Source organism: Lissotriton vulgaris, chromosome 1_1 (assembly GCF_964263255.1).
Source record: "Lissotriton vulgaris chromosome 1_1, aLisVul1.2, whole genome shotgun sequence".
Classification (NCBI taxonomy): domain Eukaryota; kingdom Metazoa; phylum Chordata; class Amphibia; order Caudata; family Salamandridae; genus Lissotriton; species Lissotriton vulgaris.
In genome coordinates, this window is record NC_141685.1 from 719,270,853 (window position 1) to 719,288,898 (window position 18,046).

Below are 18,046 nucleotides of genomic sequence, written 5' to 3' on the forward strand. Positions count from 1 at the left end.
CATGGGACTCACGTCTGAGCATACCCATCCCACTCGGGGTGACAAATGCCAGAAACCCATCCTCAGAAGTTTGTTTCCGGTCCAGGGAAGGCATTGCTTGGCAGTTCGGACTGGGCTGTTCCCATGATGCACAGGGTCAGACTGATTTGCATATTACCTTGTCTGAACTAGGGTGGCAGAGTGGGCTAAAGAACTGTGATAGATTAAACCCAGATCTGTTGAGTGGGTGTGAGTGTTTGATTGGTTCAGATGCTCCGTCCATCACCACCCCTTTTTGTACCACTTTGTTCGCCATAAGTTGGCAGGGTATGCTCAGACGTGAGTCCCTTGCTCACTTTCCCACTGGATTCAAGCAAGCCGGGCTGAAGACGGCTGAAATGCCAGAAACCGGTCCTCGGAAGCTTGTTTCCGGTCCAGGGAAGGCATGGCTTGGCTTGGCAGTTCGGGCTGGACTGTTCCCATGAGGCACAGGGTCAGACTGATTTGCATATGGCCATGTCTGAACTGGGGTGGCAGAGTGGGCTAAAGAACGGTGATGGATTAAACCTAGATCTGTTGAGTGGGTGTGAGTGTTTGATTGGTTCAGATGCTCCATCCATCACCACCCCTTTTTGTACCGCATTTACAATGCGGCACATCATGGCACAAGGATAAGCAGATGCGTGACGCATCTCCCGTCGGAAAGGGTGGCGCATTGCTGGAGTTGCGTCGCAAGCGGGACGCAACTCCAGCAATGCTCGTGGCCTGCCCATACACAATGTGGTACGACACGCCATGCGATTGGTTTTGGCGCAGCAGCGTTTGGAAAAGTGACTGAGTGGAATTTTGTAGATTTCACTCAGGCACTTTTCCAAGGCTTTACTGCGCTGGAATCCACCCCCCCTCCCCCTCCCTGTTGCGCTGGAACGCCCACGTGAAACCTGGCACAGGTTTCATGTGGCGCAGGGCTTTACAACATGACGCATCTTCCTAGATGCATCACGTTGTAAATAGGGCGCTACGCGTCGCATGGTTTACGCCGCCGTGTCACAGAAGTGACGCAACAGCGGCGCAAAAGGGGAGCAAGAGGCTCTTAAATTTGCCCCTTCGTCTCTTGTTGCATCTCCGGCCTCCTTTTTCACTCTGTTATACCCTTCTTCCATCTAGTCACACACTCTTTTTTCGCCCAATTCTTCTTGCTCTCTGTGTTTAGCTCTCAATTACTTTCTCTGTCTCTATCCCCCTTTTCCACCTTTTTGCTATAACTGTAGATCTACGTTTTTACGCCTTGGTAAGCAAGGTGTTTCTTACTGCGATGGGAGCGTGTTTTAAATGGAAGAAAGGGTGCAGTGGTTTCACGTAACAAAGAAAACAAGGAAAAAGGTTTACCGCAAATCAAAGTTTATTTTAGAAAATGAGCTTTTGTCTGGTCATCCAAACAAAGACAAGGCTAACTAGATTTATAAAAGCTGTGGTCTTCAATGATTGACAAATCAAGTGGCCTTGAATAGACGGAGGGGCGGCACAATCAGGAATGCGGGGTCCAGCTGCTCGAACCGCCTACTTAGAATGTTTGCATAACCTCTCCGAGCTGGATGTTGCAACTGAATTCCCCTGAACTGCAGCATCTTGCACCGCGGATTAAAACCCAAGGCCAGCCTGTATTTAAAACCACTTTCGACAAAGCGCCGGGGAAGCTGGTGCGACTGAGCGACTCTGTTCCGGCTTCAGTATGAAGGTGCTGGGGTGCTCCGTCCTGCTGATGCTGTGGGCCTGCTGCCGTGCTCAAGGTAAAATGAAGGGGCCAAAGAACGACTACAGGAATACCTCACCGAGTATAGGGGACGTACGGGAGCGGGAGTGCTACAAATAAGCCTCCGTCTGTCCCCAAAAATAAGCGTTAGTGACCACCACCGGGTCAGATAAAGAGACGGGTCTCACGCTGCGTCTGAACATAGAATTGGCATTCTACAATTGTGTGGGGGCGCCCTTAATTGCACGCATTTTGCATCTGTTTTTATGTATTTTTTTTATCTTCTCGGTGGCTTTTTAAAAATGATTATGAGGACAACTCGTTCGTACTAATGATTTCAGGTAAAATTGTCTGCCAGGCCAGGGTTAAAGGGAAAAAAGCAGAATCGGTTTCTGCTGAATCACAGCTGTGATGTCACAGCGACGAAGGACCACATGCTGTTCACTCTCGTGGCGTCATGGTGCTAGTAACTAACAAAATGGCCCCTCCTATGTGTTCATCCGCCTTCAATGCGTCTGTGCAGACAGGGAGAGGCTGCCGGTCAAATTAGGGGCATTGGTGCTCTACAATGCTGAAAAAAACTTCACTCTGTTCCCTTGGTAGGGTGTTCCACAGCCGTGCTCCAATTTAGCTGCATGTGCTATCTCCAGCTGTTGCGTTCTTTATGTTAAGGATTGAGGCTTCTGCGGTATTACTGATTTCAGAATGTTGCCTTGTTTATGTTGAGGACTGAAGCTTCAGCTATGTTACTAATTTAAGAAATTAGTATTAACCGATACTATATGTAATGTTTTAATGTACCTCATCGTTTACTGCTGGGATATGTGTTTTCATATTTGTAATGTTTGCATGGCTTAACTATACCATTTGTAAACTGTAATAATAAACAATAAATCGGCTTAGGCTCCCATGTTAAAGTACCAGGAACGGCTGGGAAGAGAAAAAAAATGTCCAGTGAAAGTATGGCCGACATGTTTTCACTGCCACCCTATCAAAACTTTTCTGGAAATCAGCGTGAACTATGAAAGTAACAGGACGTACCAGATACTGCACATCCCGGGCAGCCGTCTGCTGCTGGGGGAGTTTTGCAATAACTAAACGAAACAATGCTTCTTCTGTTGGTAAATTCCCCAAAACTCAAAGCCAAGCTTAAAATATGTCTGAAGTGGCTGTACGAAACGTCAGTAGTGGATATTCCGTTCATGCGGAATTTTATAAAAGTTCTAAATCCAGGTGGTGTGGTCTTAAACAGGGCTTTAAGTGGGCTAGGTCCTGCCGGTTCTGTTCTAAAAAGAAGGCACTTAGACGGGCCACCATAGGGCTCTTCATTTTTGCCCTCATCCTCGGAATGAAAAATAAATAAATCTTATCTCTACAGCAATACCACCCTTCAGTACCTTTGATGTAACTTCAAAGAGACTCGTTATGGTTTTTTCACAGTTTTATTATTTCATAACGGCAGCATTTTCAATGTTCGTTATAACGAAGCCATAGTTGTTGCTTATTGATCTTATGCAACTAGCAACCATTGGCAAAGCCTGTAGTCCTGGCTTGTTGTAGGTGTAATTTTACTTATATTAAATATCTGGGTGCAATGGCAGAAGCAGCAAATTACCAGGTGGGTGGCACACAAAGCTAAGCACATATTTTAGCTTACTTTTTAAGCGATGCCCTAATTACATCGCCCGCTCCCCTTCTGAGAGACACCCCTAGTTTTTTCACCCCACTTAAAGACAGTCTTACACTTGATTCTGCTTCTGTGTATTGCAAAGGAAGGGCCTTCAGACGAGGAGTGAGGTGATTATGGATTGTCCTTGTAAAACGGGACCAGCAGCTTGAGTTTGAACAAGATGCATGTTACCTAGATATTTCTCAGAAGGGTCGATGAAAAGAGCATTGTAATAACCAATCATTGCATTTTCTTAGCCTTTGCAACATTTTTGTTGATTAAATGGTGTAGGCTAATCACTTCTTTGGCCTATCTGATGTTATTATATGTGTTTTAGTGCCATAAGGGTATGCTAAATAATAATTGTTTTTTAAAAAAGTTTCCTAGTGGGAACTACAAAACTCTGTGGGCTGAGGTTTGCAGAATTAATATTGTGCCTGCAGAATAGTATGAATCTGAAAAACATATTTGACAAAAAGAAGGCTTGCGGCCTTTTCCATATTTTGTCTAACATCCTGGACCACAGTCAGAGCAGCTCGCTGCCAGTGAGAGCCCTTCAGGGAAATTGTCCTGTGAACATGTCCTTACCTGGCCAAGGTCCTGGGCGAAGCAGACTGGAGAGTCCTTCCTGTGCTCGGAGTATGCTTCCTCTGCATAGCCAATGCCTCTCTTTGATGAGTTCTGTCTGCAGATGTAATGAATGCACCATGAAATGAAGATTGGAAATACATTTATTTGGCACCTTGGTGAATTTATACTAGGTGTAGGTGAACATCTAATCTAAAAGTGGGAGAGACAGTGTTCAAGATTTCCAAAAACCTAGGTACCTTGAAAGGCAAATATACCCAAGCCACGTCTCAGTGGTTATGCAGCAGCTTCCTTTGAAGTCTGTCTTTGATAACTGGTGAGGTGATCTAAAGATAAAAAAAAATCCAACAGTGATAGCAACGAGTCAGCTACTGCTCACTCCAAGCCTGCCCTGGCTGATCTAGCTCGTTCCTTTGTTTCAAATTCTGCAGAGCAGGTTATATTCAGGGAAACCTTTAAAAACACTCTCAGTGCTAAAACAGTAACCCTTCACCACCCAGCTCCATTACTGCCTGTAAGTTCCAGTTGAGCTAGCATTCTGCAGTGCATAGGTCACTGGTACAGGAAAGCCAGAGGGATGCCAAGAGTTAGACAGACTGCCCATCATAGAAGTGGGCATGAGCAAACACAGCATACCACACATCGTTGGTCTGGTCGGCGGGACTATCTTACAGAGAAGTATTGAGTTCTAAGCCAGGAATCATATTGGACCATCCATACGAAAGGTAGACATTGCAGGGCGTGTAGCTCTAAAGAAAATGGAAAGAGGGCGGACCCTCTGGCATGTACTCATTTGGCCTATTATATGGGATCTGTTTTTTAGGAAATTAAGAAGAAATAATCATGGATTTGCGATTTTCCCTAATGAACGCCCACATTCATGTCTGGATAGTCTAAGCACAATTGAAAGCAATATTTCTATCTACAGGTAGAGTCGGCATGAAACACGTCTCTCTCTTTCTGGTAGTCACATTGAACAATCACAGATGCCTTTAGTCCTTGGTGAAACAGATCTGGTAGCTTTAGTGGGCATGGTTTTATAAGTAATGCGATTCTGGAGAAGGACTACCATACAATGAAGTTATACAGTTAAATAAATTAAAATGGGGAACGTTATCCACGCTAATCTGAAGTAGAATTGAAGCAGTGCCCTGACTATCTCTCAAAGCCCTTGAAAGTCCACAACTTATGGGTAGAAAGGGTATTCTGTTTCTTGGTCACTGTCGGTTTTCTCACATTGAAATCAAAATAGATTTTAAAAAATGACAGGCAGCGCATAGGCTTATGCCGTGCTTTGTTTTTCTGATTTCACCCTGAAGCAACTTGTGAATATTTAGAAGAATTAACATCTTGGTTTGAGATCCTCTTCTGTAGGAGAAAGCGTGTTCAAATTCATGTTCCCTGTACTTTCTTCTGAAATACACTTTGCCTATCAGGAGAACAATCAGAATAACACAGCCCACAGGCAATCATATTTGAATGACAATTTTTGATGTTCTGTATTTTAATTCAAATGCATTTATTCAGACTTGAGGTGTGAGGGTTTTGGCAATTTCACTTCTGCGCTCTCTCACTTCCTGTAGGTTTTCAGATAAGTGCTTAATTTCGCGACTTTCATGAGGAACCCTAAGTCTCCTAATAAAAATGTGGGTACAAATAATATTACAAAAAAGTAGGTTTTTGAGAGACATATGGCACAAACCTTTGTGGAAAATTTCATTCTGTGGCCAAGTTGTGTGTATTGCACACGCTTTGCAGGGTGCACATCACTTAGAAATATCAGGCATAATTATTTGGATGCTTTTTTTGCAGAAGGAACTTGCTACTTCATGGGGAAAATATACAAAGATTTCTGAAAAAGCTGTATAAGTAGTGACTTGTGTTTGTGTACTATCATTTATTAGGCTTGAAGAAAAAACCCTAGTACCCAGACTCAAGCTTTAATGGGGGAGAGGATTTCAGATTCTTCAGTTATTCTCCAAACTGAGCCATTGAACACCTTTGTGCCTTCCCGTTGTTTGTAAAGCGGAAACATGCATGCAAAGAGACTCCTTCCATCTGACGTCAACTCAGAGCAGTTCACTCCAGTCCATGCATCTGGGTCTCTCCACAGGAATGGTAATTAATTCCCATCCTAAGAAGTGCTCAAAAACCCAAGATGTTGCTGTATAGAAATTTGACGGTCCCATGCACATCTTTTCAATCCCACCGAGGGTCGAACTCATCCTCACAGCTTTCTCCTCGTGAAGGATCAGAGCTGGAGGACTATTTCCTGAAATGTGGGGGAGTGTATGTGGTGGACACTGCTGAGCTACCATGAACTGGAAAACCAGAAACTCCCCAGAAAAACATAAATATTGACCCTTGTAAACCGCTCACTCCTCCTGTCTGGTTGTAAGAGTGACATTTATGTATTTAATTTTAAAGGTACAGTGTTTGTATTGGTGGTGACGCTGCATTGTATAAGCTTACACAAAAGTGACCAACAACATCATAAAATTGCCTCCATTCCCCTGCCAGAACATTGTTAAGTGAACCTCGCCAGTCTTTACATCATAAGATATTACATTCTCACACAATATTAATGTAAGACTTTGGGTAAGTGTCATGGTAACATTTAGGGCCTCATTACGAACTCCGCCCAACATCGGTCTCCGTCAAGGGACAGACCAACACTCGGTCGGCAGTCCTGACCGACTAATTAGGATGCGACGAGCACTGTTCGGTTGCACTCCTTTACTTTACAATGGGAGTATGCATTCCGGGTGAAGTGCATGCTCCAATTGTAAAATGCGAGGTGCAGTTCATCCCTTTACCCCATGGCAGGCACCTTGAGGAGCCTTTAACAATCAAGGGGATTCGGAAGGGCAATTTTCTAATGGGGTCCAGCGTAGGGGCCCTGGAACTATAACAACAAAAGATTTACGCTGTTCCCCGGAGAGTATGAATAAGGGCGTAACCAAGCCCAACAAGAAGAGGGGGGCACGAAGGCGGGGGAGTGCCACTTCCGGAACTAAAACCCTCACACACCCAGCAAGCTAGGTGTCATGCTTCATCAATTGGGTTTTGCTCCTCGTCAAACTGGCGCTGCAATGTTTGATGGGCTCCTATAAAGGGGCTCTTAACCGGAGATCTTTTGTTCCTGCCAGTTGGTGCATGTGGGTATGAGGGTTTTAGGGAAAGTGTAGACGTGTAAGTGAAAGTGAGAATATTAAAAAAGTTAGTAAATCCACGGAAATTTTTAATGGTGTGGTTCACTACTTTATTAAAAACTGTGAGCAGAATTTGACACGCTAGTGCTATGATCCAGCAGTGTCTTAATCTACTTGAAGGTCAACATGTGTCATGCTCGGAAGAGCAATTCGTCAGGACCTAAAAATCAAGAGGTGGGTGCTACACAGCAAGGGAAGGGGGAGATACTACCTTCCACTAGGTTAAATCAAGGCAGGCCTGGTGGTCCTGCAGTCTCTAAGTGGGACCTAAGAGAGGGCGACAAAAAAGGTACATCCTACTGCCCACAGTGCATACTGTAATCAAACTAGGTCACCACCGTTGGTTACTTGCTCATTCATGACAAAAGTGATGGGGGGGTTTCTATATTTAATAGTATAGGTGCCTCGTAATTTACTCTAGTCAAGACAATGCAATCAATCCAATGTAGGAGTAAATACGGGCCAGGTGTGTGACTGAATCGGGGGTCGCCAGGGGCTACAACTGTAAAAAAAGAGGTAAAACGTTCGCTGGAAATCTCACCCTACTTAGACATAAGAACGGCTTCATCGGTCGTCTCCCATGTGCTTGATACTCAAGGTTGAGGTACCTAAGTGAGGTGGAGACAGGAGTAAAAGTTGTGATTAAAATAGGTTGTGACCGAGGACTGGCCGTTAGGTAACCAGGATGCACTGGGTCAACATGAGGTAGGGAGGCAGCGGGCAGCGGGTAAGTCGCGCATCCCCGGGGGTGCAGCTCAGTCTCCCATTCAGCAACTTCAATGATGTGCAGAAGCGCTTCACGCAATCACGCGGACAGCAATACCACCCAGCCCCGCTCGTAGTGGTGGAGCAGTGCGAGGGCAGCAGTGCAACCACACAAGATACGCGAAGCACAGCGACTCACCCGTGGCCGTCAAGGAGTACAGAATGCACCGGCGGCAAGTACATGAGCAAGCCAACGCAACAGCCCAGCCTCATCTGATAATAGGCGGACTGTGCGAATATCCGAACAAGGCCTCAGCGGGGGGATAGAGCGTCAGAATCTTACCTGTCCGCAGTCCGGACTTGCCTGTAGAACCTACCCGCATTTAGGGGGGAGGAAGAGAGACCGGAGCAGTGTCTCAGTGGCAGCTTCCATCTTTTGAACGCTCCCGGTCCAAATCTCACAGCCCCCGTCACGTGACAGGGGTGCAGTCAGGGAAGATCGCGTATGCGCGGTAGCGTTCAAAAACAGCCTCAGGAGGGCACACAAATGTGTCAGCCATTTTCTAGTGTATTCGGAGAAACCCAAGGGCTATGTGCCGAATACGTCTCTGTGAGTGGAAGAATGAGAGCAAATTAAATCATGCACAAATGCAAGGGGTTGCCAAAGTAGGAAATGAGACACTAGGAGGGTGTTTACAACCTGGGTGGCCTCTGGCAAGGGAAGGTGACAGAGATGATACTGTCAATAACCATAAAATGTAAAGGCCTCAGAGACCCCTCACCGGCGGTAGAGGAATCCTGGGCTACACTGATTGTGTAGCTGACTATGATGTTGGTTGTTCTATGAGATAGATAACAGTGTAGATTGCAGTCAGGGAAGCTAGGACCTATAGGGTGATTAAGGTCCTAGACGAACCACGTCGGGACTAGGTATTATCAGATGGTGTGTATTCTGGGTCAATACCAAGGGGCGTGTGAGTGAAGCAAAAACACACAAATTCATAAGGGTTGTCGGGTGTCTAACTTAAGTCATGGACAGGCAACCCCAGGGGATGGAGTCATTGAGACCACTTCTGTCTGTGGCCAAGCGGAGGACTGCCCTCTGAAGAGTGCCTGGTGTGTGATCTGCTTGTGTGACTCTAATACAGTCCATTGTAGACTGTCTGCAGAGTGCTTCATTTCCAGACAGTGTGTGTAAAGTTTGGTGTGTGTTTTCTGGCATCTAATATTGCTTCTGTGTTCAGTGATGCGTAGCTTCACTTGCCTCATGGTCATTCCCACATGGGCAGGTCAGAAAGTAAATGCACCTGGGGGTGTTGTAATTCGTGTGATGCCTCCGGTGCCAAATGAAGGTCTCAGTGAGTTGGATCTCTTTGCTGGCACTAGTCTGGCCGCACACTGAGCAACCACCACAGGGATAGTGGCCTGTCACAGGAGGGAGGTCCCAAAGGGTTCTTTGTGTGCCTAATTCTTTGACCCTGGGTCTCATGTGTACAAGCTGATCTTTAAGGTTGGCAGTGCGTTTAAAAGCGAACCTTGGGCGGAGAATGGATAGGTCACAGGAGTTAACAGTGCCCCAGTGTTTGTTAATGGTCTTTTTTATGTGTGTGGAAAACTTGCTGAAGGAGGTCACACATGTGATGGTTTCGGATTGTTCCTTGGTTTTGGTTTCAAGGAGCCTCTCTCGTGGGTTGTTCATAGCCCTTTTGTAAGAGTTTTGGACTTGCCTCTGTGGGTACGCTCTCTCCTGAAGTTTGTTTTGGAGGTGTTTGGCTTCTTTTTTGTAATTCTCCAAGGTAGAACAATTTCTCCGGATGCGGAGGAACTGTCCAAATGGGAGGTTGTCCCTGAGGGATTTCGGGTGATGGCTGTTGTACAGGAGGAGACTGTTCCTGTCTGTCTCCTTCCTATGAAGATTGGTACTCAGACCATCTTCTGATAACCAAATCCGTAAGTCAAGGAATGTTAGAGTCTGAGATGTTGCTCGTAAATTTGAGGAAGGGATTCTGTGTGTTGATCCACTCACAAAATGCTTGGCAGGTGTTGAGGTCGCCCTTCCACAGTATCAGGATATAATCGATATACCTGTGCCACAGGGAGAGGTTATCTTTGTAAGGGTTATCATCACCCCAAATGCAGGTCTCTTCGAAGGTTGCCATGTAAATACAGGCCACACTGGGGGCCAATGTACTACCCATTGAAGTTCCTTGTACTTGATGGTAGATCTGGGCCTCATATTTGAAGAACTTTTCAGTGAGGGCTAAAAATGCACAGTCCAGGATAAAGGGAATAGGAGTAGAAGAGGACCAATGATCTTTTCGTAGGGCCACTTCTACTGCCTCTAGGGTAGCTTGTTGAGGGATATTCGTATACAGTTGCCTCTACATCAAGAGTGATTAGGAGGTCCACCCCTTCCCTCCCATTGATGTTGTTAATCAAGCGTAAGACGTACCTAGTGTCCTGGAGAAAGGAAGGTATTTTTCTCACTAAGGGTTGTAGGAACGTGTCAATGAATTTGGACAAGGGTTCGATTAACGACCCAATCCCCGATACGATGGGCCTTCCGGGGATTGGTGAGGTGCCCTTATGAATGTTCGGTAAGGTATAGAAGTATGGTATCCTAAAATTGTCAGATACCAGGAAGGAAACCTCATGTTTGCTGATCCACCCGTTAGATTCGACTTCAGTAACCAGAGATATGATGTGGGCCACGATTCTCGGTGTGGGGTCAGCAGTAAGGGGAGCGTAGTGTGCTGTGTTAGAAAGTTGACATTTACACTCGCAGTCATAGTCCTTGGTAGACTGTATCACAATGAACTTGAGGAGCCTGCCACAACTGCAGGGATCAACAGAAGGGGCATCATAGGTGTCCCCTCGGCCTTCAACCAGAGGACGTCCATCAAAGGGGACTCTGCTGGGGGCCACCAATGTTGAATTTTAACAGCCTTTCTGTGTTGGAAAGACTGGCAGAGAAAGGCTGTGTAAACCCGACATCATGATCCCTTGGGCGGAAAGAGCCCCCCTTCCGACTGGCGGACTGGAGGATGGACTCTCCAAGCCCACCAGAAGCCAGTCGGAATGACTGTTCGCATTCCTTTCTGACTGACTCCATCGTAATGGGTCAGTCGGAAATTAATCAGACTAGCATATTACGATGCGGTTGGAATGGCTCTGACCAACGGTCAGAGCCATTTCCAACCACATTGGAATTAGGCCCATAGTCTAGACAGTGGCGGCTCCTCAAGGGAGTGCTGCGGGGCGGTGGGGGGCAGGATGGTGGGTAGTAAATTCCGGCATATGACTGAACGGAGTTAAGTACATAAATAAACAAATAAAACTAGTTACATTGCACCCGCTGCAACCCAATCGGCGATGCAGCGCGTGCAATGAAATTCATTTTATTTATTTATTTACTTAACACTATTCTGCCGTATGCTGGAGTTTACGACCCTCCACCCTGCCCCTCCCCCGCCTCACCGCACCATCCGCAGTACTCCCTTGAGGAGCCACCACTGAGTGTAGATGATAGTTCACAATCAAGGTATGGGTTAGGATAAGTGTTACAGTAATGGTTAGTAAGGCTAAGGGTTATGGTAAGAGTAAGAGTCAAGGATATGGTGAGGGCCAAATTATGGTAAGGCTTAAGTATGGTTAAAGGGTAAGGTTTGGATTAATGGTGAGGTTATTAAGAGGCATTGGGACAGTAGTAGGACTAGTGCAAGGGTATGTGCCATGCTTAATTTATGGCTGTGATTGCAGGTGGTGAGCATGGGAAATCATTTGTTGTAGACAGGGACTTATTTTTCATCACTTTGACCCAGAGTAAGAGAGAGAAGACAGAAAAGGAAAGGAGGATGAAAAAGAGAGTAAAACAATGACAGAGCGAGAAAGTGAGGTTCAAGAAAAACATGCAAGAGTGAGATAAAGGGCAGGAAGGGTAAGGTGGTGGAAGAAAGAGGCATGAGGTTGAAGGAAGACCAAGAAGCCTTGATATTAGGCAACTCCAGCAACTGGACTCCTGTACTTGCAAAATAGATACTGGGGGGCTTATTTACAAGAAAGTAATGAAGTGGCACCACAAGCCATGTAGCTGTGTCATGTGCGTAACTTTCAAAGCACAGGGATGCATCATATTTACAACAATAGGACGTGTTCCCAGAGCTCTCCCCTGGCGCACAATTGGATGTCATGAGCCAGTGCAGAAACCCTTGCGCCATGGTGCAAGAGTGTCTGCGTTTTAGGGAAGAATGTTTTTGTAAAGTAAGGGACACCTTCCTGTACCAAAACAATAACAAGAGGATAAGTAAGTAATGTTTATTTGTACACGATTAATTAAAATCTTTACAAAATTGTAAAAACACCAATAAAATCTTTGTTAAAAGAAGCCATTTGTGCTTGAACTTGACGAATTAGAATACATAAAATTACAGATTTGTTGGAAACAGTTCATAATTATCCTCAGGGCATTAAAAATGTTCATCAGACGTTGCTAAGTCTCTATCTTGTTAAGTCGAAGAGCTTCACAACCTGGCAATTCGATTTGGTGTCTCTGGTGGAAAAACACAGTTTGACTGCCTGCCTACAGGTCCGAACGGCATGTAGGTTAAAGGATGGACGTAGGAAGTTGTACCTCAGGTCCTTTAGGCTAGGACAGATGCAAATCACATGGACAATGTCCTCCTTGCCAGTTTTACACAGGCGACACTGTTGTGAAGGGTTATTTCTCTCCAGGGTGGAAGATGTGGGAGTATGGGAATTACGCCGAGGCGTAGTTTTAAGAATTTTTCTTTAACTTTTATTTTCATGCCAATGTTGAGGTATGCTTGTGACTGCATTTTTCCGTAATCACCCAGCGTTAGCCATCCATGCGCTCTATAACAAGAGGGGTTTTCCTCTATGTGTCCTGCAGAATGCAGCATGACTAGACACAGGAAAAAAAAGAGGGGAGGTGTAGGATTTTCACGCATTCCCAGATTTACAAAACATTGTAAATCTTGGAATGCAACAGAATCAAATGGTGTTGCGTGGAAACACCCAGAGCAACACACATGGCACACCCCTTTCACAACAAAGTGCTGCATGGGAAAGGAATTTATTTACAAGGCCACGAAACGCTACGCAGGGTGGCGCTGCCACTACGTCAAAAAAAAGTGACGCATCGGCAGCCCATGGGGCATGTAATTAAGCCCCTGGGTATGTATAGAGAATAATAATGATAGGGGTTGAGGAAATTGGCAATGCGTCTGACTAGATAAAGGCTGTAACAATTTTGTGGTGGCAAGATGGTGGTAATATACATATTAGAAATAGACTAAAGTGGTAGTTGAAGTTAATGTGACAATGTAAAGGCACGCGATGTAGGTATTGAAGAAGCCCAACTCTATGTTGCTGTGCCAAGGACACAATGAGAATGCATAGTTTAATTAGGGCACAGGTCCTGCTGAACCACACCTTCATTTTTTCTTCCCAAGTTCACATCCAGCACCCGGACACTGTCTGGCACAACAAATAAGCGCAGTAACAGCTGCAGCACAGGTCTCACCCAAAGCCTATGTGGCTAGAGTGGAAGATGGGATGTCTTATTCAACATCCCTTCTGGAAGAGTTCCAGAGGGGGTGACACCATGAGTTATACGCACCGGGTGACACCAACCCTAGTGACGCCGGTAATAGAAATGTAGTCCAGCGACTGATGGCAAGAATTTTCAGTAACCGTAAACCATCCGGTAAGCCGGAAAGACAGGCAGACATTCTGTATCACTTCGTAAACATGGCTATTGCAAAATAGGATTGTTTTGAGCACTCACCCGCAGAACCACTGTTTGCGTTATTGAGCCATAGCTGTAATCCGAGCGTTCTTTGAGCTTTGCTTTAGTGTTGAGAAATCGTGTCAATACAATACTTGTTCTGTTGATGAAAGTGAAATCCAGGCAGTGTTTTTGAAGGAGCGATAGAAAGGACGGAGACAGAGCGAGAGAGAGCGAGGAGAGAGAGAGAGAGAGAGAGAGAGAGAGAGAGAGAGAGAGAGAGAGAGATATTATGTAGGTATGGTTAAGGACAAAGGGGTTCATGTGAGCCTTTAAGTGGGATTGTTCTGTAATTGGGGCCGTTCCTCCCAGGACTTAGCACCAGCACTATTTAAAAATGTACTTTGAAATGGTTCCCACCTGGTGCTATGTTCTCGTCTTTTGCTCTTAAAGCGGAAAACAATTAGCAATTTCTTGAGAGAAGTGTCCTGATTATGAGTGGGGCAGTGTTTTGAAGAGACTGCTGTTTGCACAAGGGTCACATATTATGACTTGAGAGGCATTTACACCCAGTAATAACCCATCACCCTACCTTAAGTTACAGCAGATCAAAGCTACATCAACTTAACAGGGAAACATTGTATTTACCATAATGGTGTGTTGAGTACCAAAATCTGCATTTTATTCACCATAAACTCAGAATAGCTGCTATATATACAGGTAAATTCGTCAAACGACCTGAGGCAGCAGCCCCAGCCCAACCTCCAATGACGAAAGAACAGACAAGTTTTTTTTGTGCTTAATCAAGGTGCTTTATTTCCTCCAGCAAGCCAGCCGCCATATATGAGCTTTTGGGGAGAGCTTACCAACATTTGTGTGTGCGATTTGTGCAAGGGACTCCCTATCGAGCTAATATATATATTTATTAGATCGATAGGGAGTCCCTTGCACAAATCGCACACAAATGTTGGTAAGCTCTCCCCAAAAGCTCATTTATTCGGTATGAAAAACAGCACCTTTTAGCCATACAGCATCTGACTGCAAAGGCTGACGCGTTTCGAGAAAAGCCCTTTTTCAAAGTATAAGCAGTCAACGAGAGCCAGGTGCGCCCCACCTTCCTTAATGAGCACCATCACACTCCGATTAGCCGCTCTGTATGAGACTGTGTGTTGCTTGATGGTAAATGGAGTTCTTTGTTATTTGGCACTTGTAAAAATTTACCATCAAGCAACACACAGTCTCATACGTTTATATATATATATGTATATATATATATATATATATATACATATATATATATATATATACATATATATATATATATTGTAAGACCAAAGTTTCCCTGCGCGTTGTGGCTCGCCTCAGCTTGTGCCAGGAACACAATGCACGGACCAGTTTTCTGCGGTGCTCAAATTTTCTTTATTCGTTTGCCGGCTTCCTCATAACGTTTCGGCACTCAGGTGCCTTGCTCACATGACCGCGAACTTTGGTGAGAATGATTAATTTAAAGTGCAAGTGCTGTGTTGTGATTGGGCTCTCACATATAGAGCTAGAAAACAGACTCCATTTGTAATCCTTGTCTAATACCATGCGATCAAGATCCTTTAGTAAAATACACAATAATACTTAGTAAAATAGATCATTAATACGTAAAAGGAATATCGCACATCTAATTTGAAAAAAGTGTTGATAACAACAATTATCTTTTAGAATGGTTGCTTAATAATTGTTAAATACATTATTCACAATCAATTCGACCACCTTAGTATAGATCGGTCGAACCTTTCCTAAGAAGACAACCATATATGAGTTCAGGCTTCCACATTGTTCAAACAGAAGTATCGTTATGCCCCTCTGTTTTAGAGCCTACATCACATAATATTTATGAAAAAAAGTGCTTTTTTTGTTCAAAAAAGTGCAATGTGCATGCAATTCATATGATAACCACACACAACCATCTAAAAACCCCTCTCCACACCACTGACTGAGCCCAGTCAGTGAGTTGGAGTGGATGACCATCCCACATTGATTAGTTAAATACAAGTCAATTATTTACAAATAATCCAATAAGGCATAGATCAAATATCCCGTTAGGTCGAAATAATTCCACAACTAGTTTAAATAGACATCATCCATAGATCAAACGATTCAAATATTGTGTAGATTGTTTCGCTTGAATCCAAAAGTCAGTGCTCATAGTAGAGGTTGTTAAGATATTGCAGCCAATAATTTGAGAAGATCCATCATATACTTGACTGAGTTTCATATTTTTCATTCTTGTATATTAACAGTACTGTAGAGGAAGGGAAATAAGATCCTGTTATTAGTATATTAGTATATTTGAATGACCCGGATCTATTACGAACATGGATTAAGAGTTACAGAACAACCATGTTCAGTATCAGATGTCCAAAAATACTCTCAAAGATATTAAAACCACAATTTACAGTTCGTAAAATCAATGACCAATAAGGAAATAAATAAGGTAGTAAAAACCATTATATATACAACATTACTATTGATTAATATCAACGTAGTGTTTTATATAAATAACTGATACTTGGGTCCTAATATTGCTAATATTGAACCTTATTAAATATGGTATATCTGATGTCCTTCTCTTTCTAATACAGACAAGTATAGAGGTCCTCTGTTACATTCAATCCATTGGGCTGTTTACTATTGAGCTGTAAAATATATCTGGTCTCTAGCTTTCTGAGATTGGCCTCTCTGTCGCCTCCTCTTCTGCTTGGCATAATCGACTATTCGAGCTTGGCGGTGATGGGTAGGTGAATCCGCACGGACACGGGAAGTTTGAGCCAAAACTGTAGGCACAACCCTGATCTACCGACCCGCCGAATACTCATGTGGTAATTAATCCCTGACCATTAGGCATAGGATTAACCATTGAGGTAAACTTTACCCACACCCAACACATGACACCAGCATGTTTTTCTTTCTTTTTAGCTCTCACCGTCACTAGGTCCTGAAGAATCACGGGAAAATAATCCCATGCGAGAAACATGTCGACCAACCCTCACTCTAGTCTCTTCTAGGGTCGCGCTACCTAACTTGCCGTCACCCAGCGAGCTAGATCCACGTTTTTAACTGCAGTAGGGGGACCCCCAGAATAAAGTGTTTTCCGGCACCCCCTGCTACATTTTAATCACTTTCTCCAGGAAACTTACTGCCCTAACCCACACACCAGCACTTCACCAATAGGCTGTTGGACAAAAAGATCTCCGCCAAAGAGCCCCACTCCGAGGTGAACCCGTTGGGGATTGCACCGCCTCTCCGACGAGGAGCAACGCCTATGATGAAGCATGACACCCTTTTGGGTGTGTGAGGCAAACACGTCCAACAAAATGGATGTCCAAAGGTGTAACACACACACCTCCGGTCAAGCCAGTCTCATTTAATTCCCCACTTTCTATAGGAACAGTTCAGCAACCTCCTTTGTTTAACCTGGCATAATCGAATCACAGGAGATTCTCAGGTGAAATTTACTTAGTTTTTCACACTGCTTTTGATTTTGATTCACATCACCACACCTAGCAGTAGCAAAATAGGTCCTGATGAAGCAGTATGGTGACCCATGGGCCCGATAAAAGACTGCAGAAACATGTTGACCACTTTTTCATCTGCGTAGTTATTTGTTAAGGCTACCATTTGCACTGTTTTTATCGTTGAGAAAAAGGAGGTGTCCATTAAAAATATTTTCCTCCCTTTTACTCAATTTTAGATATTGCACTTTATACACTTTTTGGTTTACACAATTTAGCACTGCTTTTCAGCTACCTCCTGATACCCAATACAGATTACATCACAGACGGTTTGGGATTGATGTGGTAGATTTGGCTAAGTCTGGCCAAATCTCGCACTGGGTACTCGATTTCCCATGTGCTAATTGAAGGTTCCCAAATGATGTAGGGCGGTACCGGGCGGAAGTCTGATGGGATCTCTTTGAGCACTTTTGGGAGACCCAGCGATAGATTTTGCTATTCATTGGTCATAGCACAAATCATCACTGGATTAGAAACACACCTACTTTTCTGACCCCCTGCTATTCTTAAGTTGGTATTCAAGTAATTGTTATGGCTGTAGCATTGGTTGTTCGTAAAATATTCCCTTGGACCCCCTTTCTTTGTTATAAATAATCGAATCCACCACAAAATATTTAAGATCTTTGTTGTTGCTATTGTGGTGGGACCTAAAATAGCGCGCCACAGGATAAGAATTATCCTGTGACTTGATGTCCCTCAAGTGATGCAGGATTCTCTTGTGGACAGGGAGTTTCGTACTGCCAACATATTGCAGTGGGCAGGGACATTCCAAGATGTATATAGAAAACTCAGTTTTGCACGTTAATGTCTTAGTGATTTTATGCTCCCTGT

At 44.3% G+C, this 18,046-nt stretch overlaps 1 protein-coding gene across 1 annotated transcript in view; it reads left to right on the forward strand.

The window, feature by feature from the left end:
- The first annotated feature begins 1,671 nt into the window (after positions 1-1,671).
- Positions 1,672-18,046, forward strand: part of LOC147747705 (complement factor H-like) — a 1,041,560-nt gene continuing 1,025,185 nt past the window's right edge. Inside the window, exon 1 of the mRNA XM_086954949.1 lies at positions 1,672-1,769. Within this exon, the coding sequence (XP_086811075.1) occupies positions 1,712-1,769 (58 nt within the window). The 5' untranslated portion in view covers positions 1,672-1,711. The remainder of the gene's footprint in view (positions 1,770-18,046) is intronic.